Source organism: Anthonomus grandis, chromosome 1, assembly GCF_022605725.1.
Source record: "Anthonomus grandis grandis chromosome 1, icAntGran1.3, whole genome shotgun sequence".
Taxonomy (NCBI): Eukaryota; Metazoa; Arthropoda; class Insecta; order Coleoptera; family Curculionidae; genus Anthonomus; species Anthonomus grandis.
In genome coordinates this window covers 28,843,550-28,860,039 of record NC_065546.1, presented here as the reverse complement: position 1 = coordinate 28,860,039, position 16,490 = coordinate 28,843,550, and the positions used below count along the sequence as shown (strand labels likewise).

Genomic DNA, 16,490 nt, shown 5'->3' with positions numbered 1-16,490 from the left:
TTATCTTTACCCACACCTAATGGATAACATTAATATATGCTGTATACTAAGAAAATTGTTGTTTAACATTGTGTTGTTTTTTAACTTATTTAACGTGTTTTTTTATATAGTGTGGACCCGGCTTTAAAGTAGTGAAAATAATGCAATTGGAGAAACTATTTTATTTATTTGGCAACAGTGCTCCAGCTGATCTCTTGGCAGACTTTGACGTTACGTCAAATAAATAGTTGAAAATAAAAAAAGTGTGACCCAAACACAATCAACGTTATTAATTGAATATAAAGCCCAAAACAATCTAGATAAGAGCCATTTTTTTCCATATTAAAAAAATACACTTTTTAATGCCAAATCCCGTATTCTTTTTGTGTGTCAAAACTATTTGGTGACAATAATGGTGTGTAGGTTAACAAAAGTTTGGTGTAACAAGCAAGGAAACAATCAATTACTAGGATATTTGTTCTTTTCAGTCCTCTTATCAGGACGACGAGGGAGACGTAACGTTCGATGGGCAGCCCGGATCATTTCCAAAAGATTTTGGTTATGGGGCTTTCGATGGCGACCAAGACCCCAACTCTGCTGACCATAAACCTAGAATATTACTTATGGGCTTACGCAGGTACTACTTTGTCTTAATTTATTTATTTACAGAATCCATTTATAAGTTACATAGCATACCTAGACAAACATACATATACAGATACAAAACTATCTATAAATCAATGAAACATGTAGATGAATTAATTAATTAAAGACCCTGAAATAATATTTTTTAGCTGCCCCTTAAAAGATGTAATTTTAGAGTCGAAAAAGGTTATCTGTCTTGACATATTATTAAGACTCTGAACCATTCCTGTAATTGGCTCATTAATACCATGATTGGTGTGGTGGAATGGGTCTGAAAATATTTCTGATTGCCTATTCAATCTGGAAGGCACCCTAACTTTAAAAAGAGACAATAACTCAGGGCAATCTATAATAGCATTTAAAACCTTATGCATAAAACATAAGTCGAGTAATGTTCTCTGTGACTCCAATGTGGGTAAGTTTAAGTTATCACTGACCCACTAAAAGCAGCCACCCTTAAAAATTTAGTTAGTTAGTGAGTTTTTTCAATCTGCCCAATGAATATGAAGGGGACTGCACAATTGAGCCATACTCGCAGATGGGCCTAACAAGAGTGCAATAAAGTAGTTTAAAAGTAAACAAAGAAATCAGTTGCCAATGCTAGATAAAACCCAGCATTTTATTGCCCTACTGGTCACCTGATTAATGTGACTTTTAAAAGACAACCTGGTCAGAAACCTCTGTTTGGACATCAATTGCTACATTGTGTATTTTATAAAGAAAAGTACTAATTGGGTTTGTTTGCTTAGAAAAAGTAATTGTATGACACTTATTGATATTAAGAGAGATTTTATTCAAGTGACACCAGTCAAAAAACAAATTAAGGACTTGGTGCAGGAGCATAGCATCCCTTTATATGTGATAAGCCTAAGCAGCTTTACATCATCAGCAAACATTAGCACATGTGACAATTTTCAAGTTTCCAAACTAAATCAATCATAAAGAGGCAAAACAAAACAGGGCCTGAGTTGTAGCCTCTGGTACCTCAGATTACAATGATTAATAATCTATTTTAAATTCCAAAAACTATATGTTAATTTGTTAACATAACATTTCTTGATATTGGACAGACTTTAAATATTTTATTCTTTAATTATTTAATATGCGTAAAATTAAAGATACTGTAAACTCAGTAGAACTTTTTTTTTCATTTCATTAGCAGATTTCGTTCCCATTTTTCTCATGCATTTTTTTTAAGCTTTTATAGTTCTCATATGTCCAGTCTCTCCTGGCATATGCACTTCAATAATATCGTCCCTACAATGTCCAAATGTTGAATGTGAAAATGCCTACTTTTCAGGAGAGCTAAAAAACATATTTAATTGTCATTTAAAAATTATTGCATAAAAAATCCTTTATTAAATCCATAAAACATATAGTTACAACAATACACATTTTTTATTACCTATGTGAGGTGTGGATTTTGTCAGTAAAAAAATTCTAACTTAATTAAGTATACAATTAAAATATTTATAAAATTTAAAGCATTCAGTCACTTATCCATTCATACATCCATTCATGTCATGATTTATCAAAAAATTAAATAACAAGAAAATATAACATTCATTCACAAATTAACTCATGCACTAATACACAATACTAGATGATAGTTTCATTTAAATTTTCAGCCATATACTCATGAAAAGAATAAAAGGCCTTTTCTTGCAGATATATTTTTAGATCTTTCTTTATCTCTTTATCTGATTTTTCTCTGAAGTTTATTGGGAGTTTATTCCAGACATCTAAAATACTATGTACCACATTTTTCTTAACAAATGTAAAATTTGGTTTACAAGTCTTGAAATTGTTTTTGAACCTAGTATTATGCGGATGTTGCCCTTTCAGATTCTCAAAAAAGATTTTATTGTCAAGGATAAACAAAACACAGTCATAGATATAAATACAATAAAATGTTAGGATGCTATGATTAATAAAATATGGTTTACAGGATTCCTGATACGGTAAATTGAATATAGTTCTCAAGCACCTTTTTTGCAAGATAAGAACTCTTTCAGAGTCCCCCGAATTCCCCCATGAATTATACCATATCTGACATGATATGCTGAAAGGGAAGCCACTGTACCCACCTCCTGTGTTATTAGTCTCAAAGCGAAGTAATATCTGGACATATTTGCTGCCACCAACTCAACATGGGCACCCCAATCCAATCTTTCATCCATCATTACCCCAAGGAAGTTAGCTGACTGCTGTGTTCTTATCTCTGTCTTTCCAATTTGCACTAGAGAGCTTTCACTAGGCCGTTGTTTAAAGTTTAATATTTGCGTTTTGTTGACATTCAGCAGAAGATTATTCATGCTAAACCAGTCTTCTAGCAATCCAACAGTTTGGGTCACTTGATTTGCACACTCCTGATCTGTATTTTTGCTGCATATAAGACTTGTGTCATCAGCAAACATAACCATATCACCATAGATATTGGTGACATCATTGGTGTAGATTATATATAGCAATGGTCCCAGAACGGACCCCTGAGGCACACCTTTTTTTATTTCTTTGTAACCAGACTTGAACTGTCTACCATCACTCATTCTGTCAACTACATACTGCTTACGGTTTGACAAATAGGACTCTAGAATTTTGAGGGCAACTCCTCTGATTCCATAGGCTTCTAGTTTTTTAAGCAGTATTGAATGGTCAACACTGTCAAAAGCCTTGGATAGGTCAAGAAAAATTGCCATTGTAGCTTTTCAATCATTCATTGATTTAATAATTTTCTGCAGTGCTTGATATATAGCCCTCTAACTGTTGATCTGCCGTTTCTAAACCGTTCTGTAATTCTGTCAGTATTTGATGTTTCTTAAGATAAGTTTCAAGCCTAGTAGCCTTTCAAGTGATGTATATAATTTTTTCAAAAACCTTGTTTATATTGGGGAGCAGTGATATTGGACGGTAGTTTTTAGGTTCAGAGGGATTGTCTTTTCTGAAGACCGGTTTAACTAGAGCAATTTTGAGAAGTGCTGGATAGGTACCCTGTTGAATTGATAAGTTTATGACATGAGCTAGTGGCCTTGCCAATTGCCCTGAAATCTGCTTTAAAAATGAAATAGGAATGTCATCATGACCTGTTGATCTCTTATTTTTTAGTTGTTTTATTGTGTTCTCTACTTAAAACAACTAAAAAATAAGAGATCAACAGGTCATGATGACATTCCTATTTCATTTTTCATTCATATGCCAACTTGTTTTTTTATATTACTGCTATGCTTTTTCATTCATTTGTGATAGTGCTAACACTTATAGTTTTTTTTCTTATTATAGGCTAAAAATCTATATTCGTCACTTTGCATCTTATTAAAAATGTGGTACAATTTACAGCTTTGTCAAAAATTTTACTTCAAAGAATTGAATGTGACATATTCGATTGTTTGTGTTATAAAAATTTAATTTTTTTGTTTTTAATAAAAGTCAAGTAATGAAACAAAAATTGACATACAAATTATTTATTATAAGCACTAAACACATTAGAAAACAAAACCAAGAACAAAATAAAAATATGGTTAAGTGGAATTAAATGATAGAAGAATCATCATTCTCACGGAAATTTAAACATGAAATTAAATTACAATTAGAAATATTTTTTAAATCTCTTTGGGCTCATCTTCATCTTCATTAGCATCTGGCTCTGGTAGACAGTCCCTTACTTCGCTTGATGTTGGTAGGGAGTAGTAGTATTGGTGGTAGGGTTTTGGAATCAAATTTTGTGAGCACATTGACAAAAGATCTCTTTTTTTTACATCGGTTATGGGAAGTCTATTATTATAAGGAGTAGGAGGAGTTGTTTGATAATATCCTCTTTTTTTGTAGCCACTAATTTCAAAAAGTCCTCGTTATAGTTTCATTTCATTAAAATGTGTTTGTTTTCATTCTTTTTATATTGAAACCGTACACCATCAATGAAAGTAAAATGATCGTCAATAACTGGTTCCATTTCATTTACTTCATTTTTTTGTTTTTCCATTTCAAATTTAATATGATTTTTATTAAACTCCAAGAAATCATCATGGAGTAGCTGAGTAACTTCAAATGGAGTTGGGTTTTTGCGCGCTAGCCTTATGATTTGAGCCCATCCTTCCAGGGTGTAAACAAGACAATTTTTGATTTAACTTCGTTCTTTGAATGTACAGAGTCACACTCCATGTGACTGTGTCCTAGCTCAAAGTATACATGATCTATTGTTTTTAAATTTGGGTGAGTGTTAACAAGATATTGACACATAGCTGAAAAAATGAAGTTTTTCTGCTGTCCACCGCAGCTGTCCGACATCATTTTAAGATGCTCAATATGTGGAAACGACATAATGTATTTATAAATACACGTAGAAATTTCGGTGCGTTCCCGTTTTCCCTCCGTTTCATCCCACAACAAACAATGTACACTTGAGTCTCCCAAGTTATATATTGTTAAATTGTAAATAGCAAGTTTTCTTACGTAAAAAAAAGGTCCTGCGGCTCCTTTAGGAGTTGATAAAACTGACTGCAAATGAAAGTTAAATGCCAATATATTTTTATTAACTTGAGCCAACTCTTTGTCTTCATTTTGTTTTGCTCTGACTGCTTCTTTTCTTTCCTGGTGCTTGGCATATGATTCAGCCTTTTTATTTTTGTCTGCCTCTGAGCATTCTTTAAATGCAATGCAGAATTTCCACAAATCTTTTTTGGGCGTATGAAATTTCAATTTATAAGATTTAAATATTTTCCTGTAGGTTTAATAACAATTTACTTTTATGCCTTGAACTTGGCATTCTGTCTTATACATCTCATACATGGATTTTATGTTTAGATTTGAATCCATATATTTATAGTCAGACTTTTTTCGTATATATATTTCCTATATATATACGAAATTCTCTTTTTCATATATATATATATATATATATATATGAAATAGAGAATATATGTTTGGAATAAATATATGCTTTGTATTAATTGCAAACCCTACATGATTTTTCGCAAATTCAACTATCGAATATGGCACATTCAATACTATGATATTCAAGACTTTGAAGATTTTTTGATATTTGCAGTGTCTAACTAACAAATGTGTCATATTCGATAGTGTGTAGATTTACAAATATAACAAGTTTTATGTAATCTCGGTACAAAAAAACGAATGTGAATATTCGATACTTTGATTCTGTAAAATATAGAAATACGTATATATTCGCTACTTCTAAAGGAGCTACGGATTCAATAATTTGCCACAAGACGTATTACGTCTAGTATAACAGCAATGTATCGAATTTGAAAAATCCTTTTTTTCACATTCGATAGTTGGACATTGTAGGGACGATTATGAGGAAGGCCTTGTAAACTATACAGGTGGGGCAACTATAGCATTAGTTTTCATCACCTGTATACAGAACAGTGCAAATAAAGGATTATACAGGGTGTTTGGAAGGTGAGTAGCCAAACGGAAATGGTGAATAGGTGAGGTTACTAACTATTTAAAATGCATAGTATTTTTTTGTTTTTCCTCAAATTTAAGGAGTAATATATTTTTTCCTTTTTTTATTAGATTTTTCCCGTTTTTTTACTTTAACCTTCAATTTTTTTTTTTAATTTTTGGCTAAAATGGCGCACAATTAATTTTATTTTAAAGACTGAATTTGTTGACTATGTTGTCTCATTCAGATTTAGGTAATAACTGAGAAAAATATTTTAAAAAAAACTAATAGTGGAGTAACAAACTTCCTCAAATCAATAGAAAAAAAATGTTATGTCAACTGTACAATGGAAAAAATAATAAAAAAATTTGTGTGGTTTTAAAATGTGTTAAAACACTTCTCTAGTTAATGGTATTTCTATTGATGTGCCACATGTCACAAAAATAATTAGGTAACTTACGAAAAACAAATAAGTTTGTCTTCAAGGACGCATGAACCAATTTCTTGAAAGCAACCTAATTGAGAGAGCGGGGTACTTCGGACGACTCCTCAAAATTCCTAAAACCGCAAACAAAATCTCGTACTGATCCCAAACACTCCAAACCTCGACCTGGGAACTGGCAAAGCGCCACCCCAGAGGGCGGAACAAAGGCAAAGTGTGGAACGTGTACGCAAACTCGAGGAGAAAATTCGAGAAAGAGATTTGCTAATAGAGAGAAATGTAAAAGAGATGCACGAGGTTAAACTTATAAACTCTGAGCTCACCGAGAGAATAAAACTATTCTAACATAAGATAAATAAGTTGATCTCAGAAAACCATTCTCTTAACAAGCTCATCTCGGACTTGAATCGTAAACTCGAGGGAGAGACGAATAATATGAAAGCCCTAACTAACCAAAACACCAACCTCAAAGAGCGCCTACGGCGCTAGGGGGGCTGGCTAGTAACAAAAATCAAAACGAACAGAAAAAGAAAAAACCCAGGGAAGACGCGGGCATGTCTCCGCCTTTACAAGACGGAGACAGTCCGGCCTCGGAACCGGTTAACCCTGAAAAAACAACAAACAGGGAGCCAATCGCCTCAACATCGTCAGCCCCAAACCGCACTCCAATCCCCACTGAAAATCCCACTCTTAAATAGGACCCACTTTACATGCCCCTAAACAACCTTTCCTTAGCGGGAAAGGGGAAGAGTGCTGATATTAACAAAGTCTCAAAGGTAGTGTTAAGAGACACGAAAAACTGGGCCACAAAATATAAACTATTTTGTGAAAATAAAATTAACATAGTGAAAGTTCAGAAAGATAGATTGGGATTAGCGTTCTTCCCCAAAACACCCAAAGATCATAGCGCACTTACAGAACTACTCAAGGAAGAGGGAATGGAATTCCATTCCTTCTTCCTTCAAGAGGACAGGAAACTGAATGTGATACTGAGAGGACTGGATCAAAACTTCAAACTGGAAGAAGTGGAGGAGGAACTTAGAATGATGGGGTTCAAGCCTGAGGAACTGGGTTGGTTTAAAACCGGCCCAGGTCGCAGAAGGCCAACGGACCTCATCAGGTTCCTCGTCCCTAAAGAGCAAGAGGCCGTGTTTGCGATTGAAGACATATTTAACATTAGGGTCTGTGTTGAGCGCTTAAGGACTCATACTATAAATAACAGGTAGCAAATTGGGCAGTGTCATCGCTGCCAAGAATACGGACACGTCATGAGCAATTGCAACGCAAAGCCGCGTTGCTACAAATGCAAGGGCGAACACGTCTATTCAGATTGTGAAAAAACAGACGAGCAACACCGGCAGAATGTTGCAATTGCGGTGGCGACCATCCGGCGAGTTATTGGCGCTGCCAAAAAAACCCGAACATAAAAAACATAAATAAACAAAAAAGCTTCGCCGAAACCTTGAGAACGACCAGCACGGACTCTAATACCAGGAGGGCGGATGGCACCTCGAAATCGCATATGAAAGGTCCCGAGTTTTTTATCAATAACACGAGCCTCTTAAATCTTCTTAGTTTGCCTGAAGGGATGTTGGAAAAAAAATCGCTATCCTGATGGCAAAACTTGAAAAATTAAACTCAAACCCGGCGTTCAAACTATTGCTAGGAGCCGAGGTCTAAGTCCCCACAGTGTTTATTCATTTCCTTCTTGGGTGCTCAAATCCTAAATCCGATCCGTACTAACCACAAAACCCCACATAAAACCCAATCCAAACGTCAAAAACCCAAACATCATCATCCAAAACACCGTAAAAGACCGATACGTTCACACCTCCGCCCGACCTTTTCTCATCAGCCAAAAGTTCCGTAGTCTGAGGGGGCGTGGTCTGCTCCGCAGGCTCGCGTCCAATAATACCACACCCAGACCTTATAAATACAAGTAACCAAACCTCATCTCGACCAGTCGGTTCCTATTCTCCGAGCGAGTCAAAAGTCCAAGCACCTAGATGCGACCCAGAATTATAAAAAAATGGCGCCTAATCTCGACGAAAGGATTATTCAAAAGACCGGCAAGAGCCATTGTAGCTAGACCGGAATATCAGTTCAAAACAACAACAGATTATAGCCAAACAGGTTTAGCTGTGTTAGAAAGAGGCATAAGTTTATACCTGCTCAATTAGGTTGCTTTCAAGAAATTGGTTATTACCTAAATCTGAATGAGACAACATTAGTCTTTAAAATAAAATTAATTGTGCGCCATTTTGGCCAAAAATTAAAAAAAAATGGAAGGTTAAAGTAAAAAAACGGGGAAAATCTAATAAAAAAAGGAAAAAATTTATTACTCGTTAAATTTGAGGAAAAACAAAACAATACTATGCGTTTCAAATAGCCAGTAACCTCACCTATTCACCATTTCCGTTTGGCTACTCACCTTCCAAACATCCTGTATAGTATCCAATTACTTGATATAATCGAAATGTTTTACAAATCATGAGTTAGGTAAATAAATAATGAGTAGCCACAAAAGTCAAATAACCCATTAAACTCAAATTAAGCAAGAAGGAGTTATATGATATTTGCGCCGCATATACAATAACGTTCTCTTGTCAGAATCATCCGTATTTTCATACCAGGCTGGTAAAATGATTATTTTCTCAGAATTTGCCTTTTGAAGGTTATTTTTGCACCAGCAGACTACCAGTCTTATAATAAACATTCCAAAGGAAAAAAAATATATGAACATCATGAAATGATGTTTGAATATATGAACATTATTTCATGATGTTCATATATTTTTTAGGAAATCTCTCTTACAAAATAACAAAAAATTAATATACATAATAAATGCATTAAAATAACCAAAAATTAAAAAAAATTTCATCACAGCAACAGATAAATTCAACTATTCTTAGTAGAATACCTTTAAAGAATCAAAACGAATTAATAAAAACATCCAAGCTCCTTTTTCTACTTAAAAAAATCCAGAACTCTGTCCATAAAAGAATCTACCATAATTTCTTTTGTGAAAACTAAGGAAAAATAAATAATTTCAAGAGCATTGAGCTTATTGCTCCATTTCTGGCAAGGGTGTGCAATTTATCTCTACACAAAGGGGAATTTCCACAAATATGGAAAACTTCTATTATCAAGCCCCTACCGAAGCAAAATAGAATTGAAAATCTTTCAGAGTTAAGACTAATTTTTCTTTTACCCATCTTTGCCAAAATGTTTGAATTAATAGTGTTGGATATGCTGCTTCAATTTGTAAATATGCATGAAATTATACCCTCAGTACAGTCTGGTTTTCGGAAAAATCATGGAACAGCTACAGTCCTGACAAAAGTAGCTTCTGAGATATCAACCAATATAGACTGTGTTTCTTGCCTGGTACTGTTAGATTTCAGTAAGGCCTTTGACCTCATAAATCATGAGATGCTGTTGGCTAAAATGAGCTTCTTCGGTTTTTCAGTGTGTGTTTGCCAATGATTCCAAAATTATCTTCAACTGAGGACACAGATTGTGGAACTGGATAGAGAAAGATCTGAACCTGTTGTCACTGGTTATGGAGTGCCCCAGGGTAGTATCCTCGGATCTTTATTATTTAGCATCTACACTAGAAATCTTCCAGAGCAGATTCGGTTTTGTTCTGTAAATCGTTATGCAGATAACACACAACTGCTATCCGGCTTTCGTCCTCATAATGCATGTCAATGTATGAAGCAAATTAATGAGGACTTGAAACTCAATATTTAAACGGTCAAGTCAGCATGGGATGATTTTTAATGCTAACAAGAGCACATACTTACTCATAGGTTCTAATACATTAAAAAACAATTTCTTCAATCTAATTTCACTACTTTGCTTCTAAATAACAGTGGCCTTCCTTGTTCAGCATCAGCAAAAAATCTTGGTGTCATTTTTGATGAGATCCTAAACTTTCAGGTACATGGTAATAAAAAATTATTGTGCATGTATGCTTTACTTAAAAGTTTGTATCAATTTAAATATTATTTGTCCAAAAATATCAAATTAATGCTTGTGGAGGCTCGTGTTTGGTCACAGCTAGATTACTGAGATGTTTTTTTTTACAATTACCTCACTGTTGAAATGAAGAACAAAATTCAGTTAGCTCAAAACGCCTCTATGAAATTTGTTTTCAACATACAAAAATTTGATCACATAACGCCACATATGTTGACAATAAAATACTAAAATTTGAAAGGAGAGCAGCTTTACATTTTGGTCAGTTTGTTTATAGAATTTACAAGTCGAGTTACCCTAAATATCTTTCAGATTATTTCACAGCAAGACAAGATTTACATAGTCACCGCCTAAGAAACATTATAAGATTTCAAATACCGGTGCATAGAACTGAAGGTTTTGAAAACTCATTTGCCTACTAGGGTGTATTTTTGTTAAACTCTGAAGTATACAACTTAATAAGATCATGCTCACTTTTCACTTTCAAGAAGAAATGAGCTCTCAAAAAGGCATTTCTGTTAGATTCACATATACCTTTATTGTAATGTTAAGTAATTTTAAGAAACGAGTTTAGTATAAAGGAGTATTCTATTGAAACTGCCCACTAATACTTTATTTTTCAGGTAGCATGGAAGAACACATTATGTGAATGTTACCTTTTATGTAATATTTTGTTGTTGCATAATAAACGTTTATTTATTATTATTTTTCACTTAAGTGTTCTCTGAGGAATTGAAAAACTTATATCAGATAGTAAGAATGAACAAGGTAGATATAATTACCATTTAAAATTTTATAAATTAATGGAATATCATATATATTCCATCTTTTATTTAGGGTAATCAAATCTAATTCAAAAGAATAATCTTGTTCTGATATGAGATTCAAATTAAACCTGTAATTAGAATACCTCAACATTTTGTTTTGTATTGTTTCAAGTAATGACTGGAAACTAAATATTATAATGTCAAGTCTAAATAATTGACCATACCAAGTTGTGATCTTGATTGTGAAAATTGACTTGACTCCTTTGACTATCTAAGGCATGTATTGTTATTATTTTTGTTCCTGTTGACATTTCAGTGTTTATGTTAACATTTTCGTTTACTGTAGAGTTTTATTAGTGTATCACATTATAATTAAGATTTAGGGAAATTCAGGTTTCAGCAGCACATTTAAATTATTACAAGTATTAGTTTTATAAGATGAATCGTAGCTTTAGGTGCTGTAAAAATAAGGATTTTTTAAATGACTGTTGCATAGCCTGCAACTCAATCTTTCACCCTAGTTGCCTCAAATGACAATCTGAGGTTATAAGGTTGGGAGGCTATAAAATGTTATGTACGGAAACATGTCAGAGAACTTTTAATGAAGAAAAAAATCAAACTAGGGCCTATGAACAGAAAATTGAGAGTATGATGGAGGAACTTAGGGAAAAGGATAGACACTTAGAGAGAATTCGTAGAAATAGTCTGGTTTTTGAGGATGAAGTGATTGAAGCAGAAAAAAGTTTTCATTGACACTTGATATTCTCAATAAAAACAATTACGAACTTAGTTACGAGATTGACAATTTTAAAACTAGGGAACATGATCTGAATTTGTTGGTAAAGTCTCTGGAACAGGAAAAAATGGATCTTTCTCTTAAAATGGACAAATTAACGGATTTAAATAAGGATCTAATTACCAGCATTCACGCTATAGAAAAGAAGAGTCTTGCATATAAACATCAAATTTCTTTGCTACAAAGAGATGTACATGAGTATTCTTCTATTAATGAAGAGATGGTGACTTCTTAAGAGTTTTAAAAGCAGAAAAAGAAAGCCACGTTGTGGAAATTTGGCTCTTGAAAACTCAGCAGGTGGTATCAACAGTCACTGACTCTAGGAATGTGCGTACTGAGATCAATAAACATGATGATTTTCGTAAATTGTTTAATATGTACGTTATTTGTATATACCGCCCGCCCATGTTTCTTGTCTTCTGTCCCAGCTCCCTATTCACTCGCGTGTTATCTTAGCTGGCGATTTTAATATTAATTATTCAGACGTTTCCTTACCGCAAATAATTTCTCTTGATGGAATCTTTAAATCATTTGCACTCACCATGCATGTTAATGCACCCACTCGTATTTCGTCCTCTTCATCGACCACTATTGATTATTTCTGCAGTAATTTGGATGGTGTTACCTGTTCAGTGCACTCAGTGTGTATATCGGATTATGAGGGTATGTATGTCCAATTTCCTGGTGACTTTAAAAACAAATCTGGCCGCCGCATTGGGAGAGTATTTATCGGGAACAATTTGAATTTGTTTTCTCAATCCATTTCGTCTGTTAACTGGAATACAATTCAGACCGCTCCACAACCATTTTCTTCTTTTTATTATACATTGCGTGATAAAATAAATATCTGCTTTCCCTTGGTTAGATTTAAATCCAAGAGACGAAAACCATGGATCACCGCGGGACTGGAAATATCTGCCCAAAATTTGCGATTCTTAGCAAGACTTCGCAAATCTATTGTCTTATTTTCAGGATTATCGGAAAATTTATAGGCGTCTGATAAAAGTCAGAAAGGAACTGTATTGCAATGAGCGTTTAGATTCGGTCAGTAACAGACAGAAGGAAAGTTGGCCAATTTTTTAACGAATGTAGGCAGTCTTCTCGTCGGCGGTTGGTTAAACCGGACTTGGGGCCCGATGATTTCAATGACAATTTTTCTAATATTGCTAAAAAGTTACTGGAAGCAGTTCCCAGTGACGGCGATCCATTGCAGTATCTTAATCCTATCAACCAATCATTCTTCTTCCACCCTGTAGATGCCACCGAGGTCCTTGACACAATTCAGTGCTTAGGTCTTTGGGTTCCGATGGTATCTCTTCACGTCTGCTGTCACTTCTGCCTGCGAGCGCTTTAGGTGCTTTGGTTTGGGCAATAAATCAGTCATTGCTTCAGGGCGAGTTCTCATCCGGTTTAAAGGAAGCTATGATTATCCCTCTTCATAAATTCAGCTTGGACCGCCCCTTCAACTTCCGTCTTATATCAATTTTGTCATTTTCAGATTCTTGGAAAGTGTCTATCTATCTATAAACTCCAAGGAGGCTGCAGTAGCAGTGTTCTGTGATATGTCCAAGGCCTTTGATTGTGTGGATCATGGAATACTGCTGTCAAAGCTTGATTTTTACGGATTTAGGGGAGTGGCTTTGAGGTGGTTGAAGTCATACCTGGTCGCACCCAGAGGGTGGTTGTATCTGGATTTTCTTCAGGGATAGCACACCTTAAATGTAGTGTACCTCAAGGGTCAGTGTTGAGTCCTATTTTATTTTTATTATACTCAAATGGACTCTCTCACAGACTTTTATATTCTACATATTAGACTATTATACTCTCTCATAGACTTAGGCTCTCTACCACTGCATGAATTAGTGGTTCAGTTTGCAGCTGATACTACAATTCTGTGGCATAACAAAGATCAAAAAGTAGTTAGATCTGTCATAGTAGAGGACCTTCACAAAATTAAAGAGTGGTGCATCTGCAATCAGCTTGTATTCAATGTTGATAAGACTTTTGTTCTGGGCTTTAAGTGTAATATGGAGGGTTTTTTGTTTGATGCGCAGATGCCACTACATGGTGGTGATTATTGTCGATTTCCCGGCCTCTTCATTGATGAGAGTTTAAGGTTTGACAACCATGTTTTGGGCTTCACTGCTAAATTTTCTTCTGGTTGTTTTGCAGTGAGGGTTGCCAGGCATGAGTTGGGGGGATTGTTTGCTCGTTCAGTTTATTTCGCTTAAATAGACACTCATATCCATTATGGGTTGCCATCATTTTTACTATTCAGAAAAAAGCATTAAGGTATCCGTGTGGTGTTGGTCTGAGAGTCTCTTAGAGTAAACTTTTTTTGTAGCTGAAAGAATTTTAACAGTTTTCTCACTCTTTATATTGGAAACTTCTACACTCATACATAAGTCCGTTACTCCACTATCCTGCACCAGTCATAATATTTGTCAAGAAATCATATATCTCTTCCAATCCCCACCTCCTCACTTACGAGAAACTCTCTTATATTTGGTTGAATAGAAGTCCATATTTTGTAGGAGAATGTGTATATAAAGATTACAAATAGGGGGAGTCTTTATCTCCAAGAAAAATGCATGTAGGTCACTTAGGTAAATGTATTATGCATTTCGGCTGTGTAAACAGCCATCATCAGATACAGAACATTACAAAAAACATATACGTTCACCAAATAAAACAAAAATTTTTCTTGGAGATAAAGACTCCCCCTATTTGTAATCTCTCTTATATTTATTAGTCGTAAAGTATTTAATCATGTTCCTTCGTCGATAGGAATAATAGAGACCTTAAAAACTTTAGAAGGGAACTAAAGAAATTAATCTTACCAAGAGCTTACTACATTAGATTTTATTATTCTTGTTTTTTGTTAGTTTTTGCCTTTTCTTTTCTTCTTTTTTAGTTTTTTCTTTGATTATATAAAATATGCTCCTATGTACAATCAAAATCGATTCTGTATCCTGTATAACCAAATAACTACTAGTATTATAAATTCTAGATTAGGAAGCTTTTAGCACAAGCCTGTAAACTTAGCAAATAAAGTATATTTTGATTTTGACTTTGATGATGCTTTATTAGCGAAACATGTAACCTTCGTGACATATAAAAAGATGTTTTGAGACCGAGACTTGGAGTTTTTTTATTTTTTCTCTATGTTCATTAAAATTTAATTGAGAATCAAAAAGTATTCCTAAATCCTTGGCTTGTTCTTTACTTTGCAGAACCTGACCATCTATATTTCTAATCTAATCTATCTTTAGAAATGCTACAATATTTCTAATCTATTTCTATAAAGGCATTGTGAAATGTAATAAAACATGACCATTTCAAAGGATTTTCTCCCCAACTTGTGAAGACCCATTGATAATATTTTGTGAACATACCTTTTTCAGGAGCATTTACCTATGATTGCAATATTTCCGATCACCTGACAAAAAGAGCTTTTAAATTTTGTGTATGAGTTAGCTAAACAAACAGATTGCAATTACCAACCATTTTATTACCAACTTAAAAAAAAAGAACTAAGTTTCTTTCATTCTTATCACAATAACTTAAAGAAAGCTAAATAACTAAAAACATCTCGGATGCAGTTCGTACAAATTCCAGTATTTTAAAAGGTGAATATGTGAATTTAGAATATAAAATAAATAGTTTACCACCTTCTCCGGGCACTGCAAAGATTATGTAGAAATAATACACGGCTAATCTACACTTTCCAGGTAATAAATTCACAATTAGGGAAATATCTATTGTTCCTAATCAAATCATTAAAAAACAAAAACAGTCGTAATTTTTATGGAATGAATACTAAGTTGATTAAATCGTATTGTAAATATCATTAGATATCCATTAGTAAAACCTCCTAATTCTTGTATAAGTGACTCTGTTTTTCTCATTCTTCTTAAATTCTCTAGAGTTACACCTATTTATAAATATATTATAAAAAAAGCCTCTGCAATAACCTAAACTTTAGACCTACAGTAATATTAAATCTTTGAAAAGTGAATCTTTATAAACCCTGGGAAGTGAGCAAATTGAGTACTTTACGCACAAAAGTAGAAAATATATATTATTGTATAGCACATTTTTTTCTAATAAAGTTTATTCTATTCTATTACTGGTCTATTTATTATAAAATATCAATGCCTTGAGTAAATAAATATTCAATTCAATCTTGTTTTCTTAGATCTGGAAAATCGTCAATCCAAAAGGTAGTTTTCCACAAAATGTCTCCGAACGAAACCCTCTTTCTAGAAAGCACCAACAAAATCGTCAAAGACGACATAAACAACTCCAGCTTTGTGCAATTTCAAATCTGGGATTTCCCTGGTCAGATAGACTTTTTCGATACTTGCTTCGATTTTGACAATATCTTTGGGGGATGTGGTGCCCTTGTATTCGTTATTGATGCTCAGGTAAATTATTTAAATAAACATAAAGTCCGTTATACAAAAATTTTAATAA

General features: G+C 33.9%; 1 protein-coding gene across 1 annotated transcript in view; it reads left to right on the top strand.

Moving 5' to 3' along the window:
* The first annotated feature begins 211 nt into the window (after positions 1–211).
* LOC126745979 (ras-related GTP-binding protein C) overlaps positions 212–16,490 on the top strand; it is a 34,668-nt gene continuing 18,389 nt past the window's right edge. The window contains exons 1-3 of the mRNA XM_050454044.1: positions 212–394; positions 468–616; positions 16,213–16,441. Of these exons, the coding sequence (XP_050310001.1) occupies positions 392–394; positions 468–616; positions 16,213–16,441 (381 nt within the window). The 5' untranslated portion in view covers positions 212–391. The remainder of the gene's footprint in view (positions 395–467; positions 617–16,212; positions 16,442–16,490) is intronic.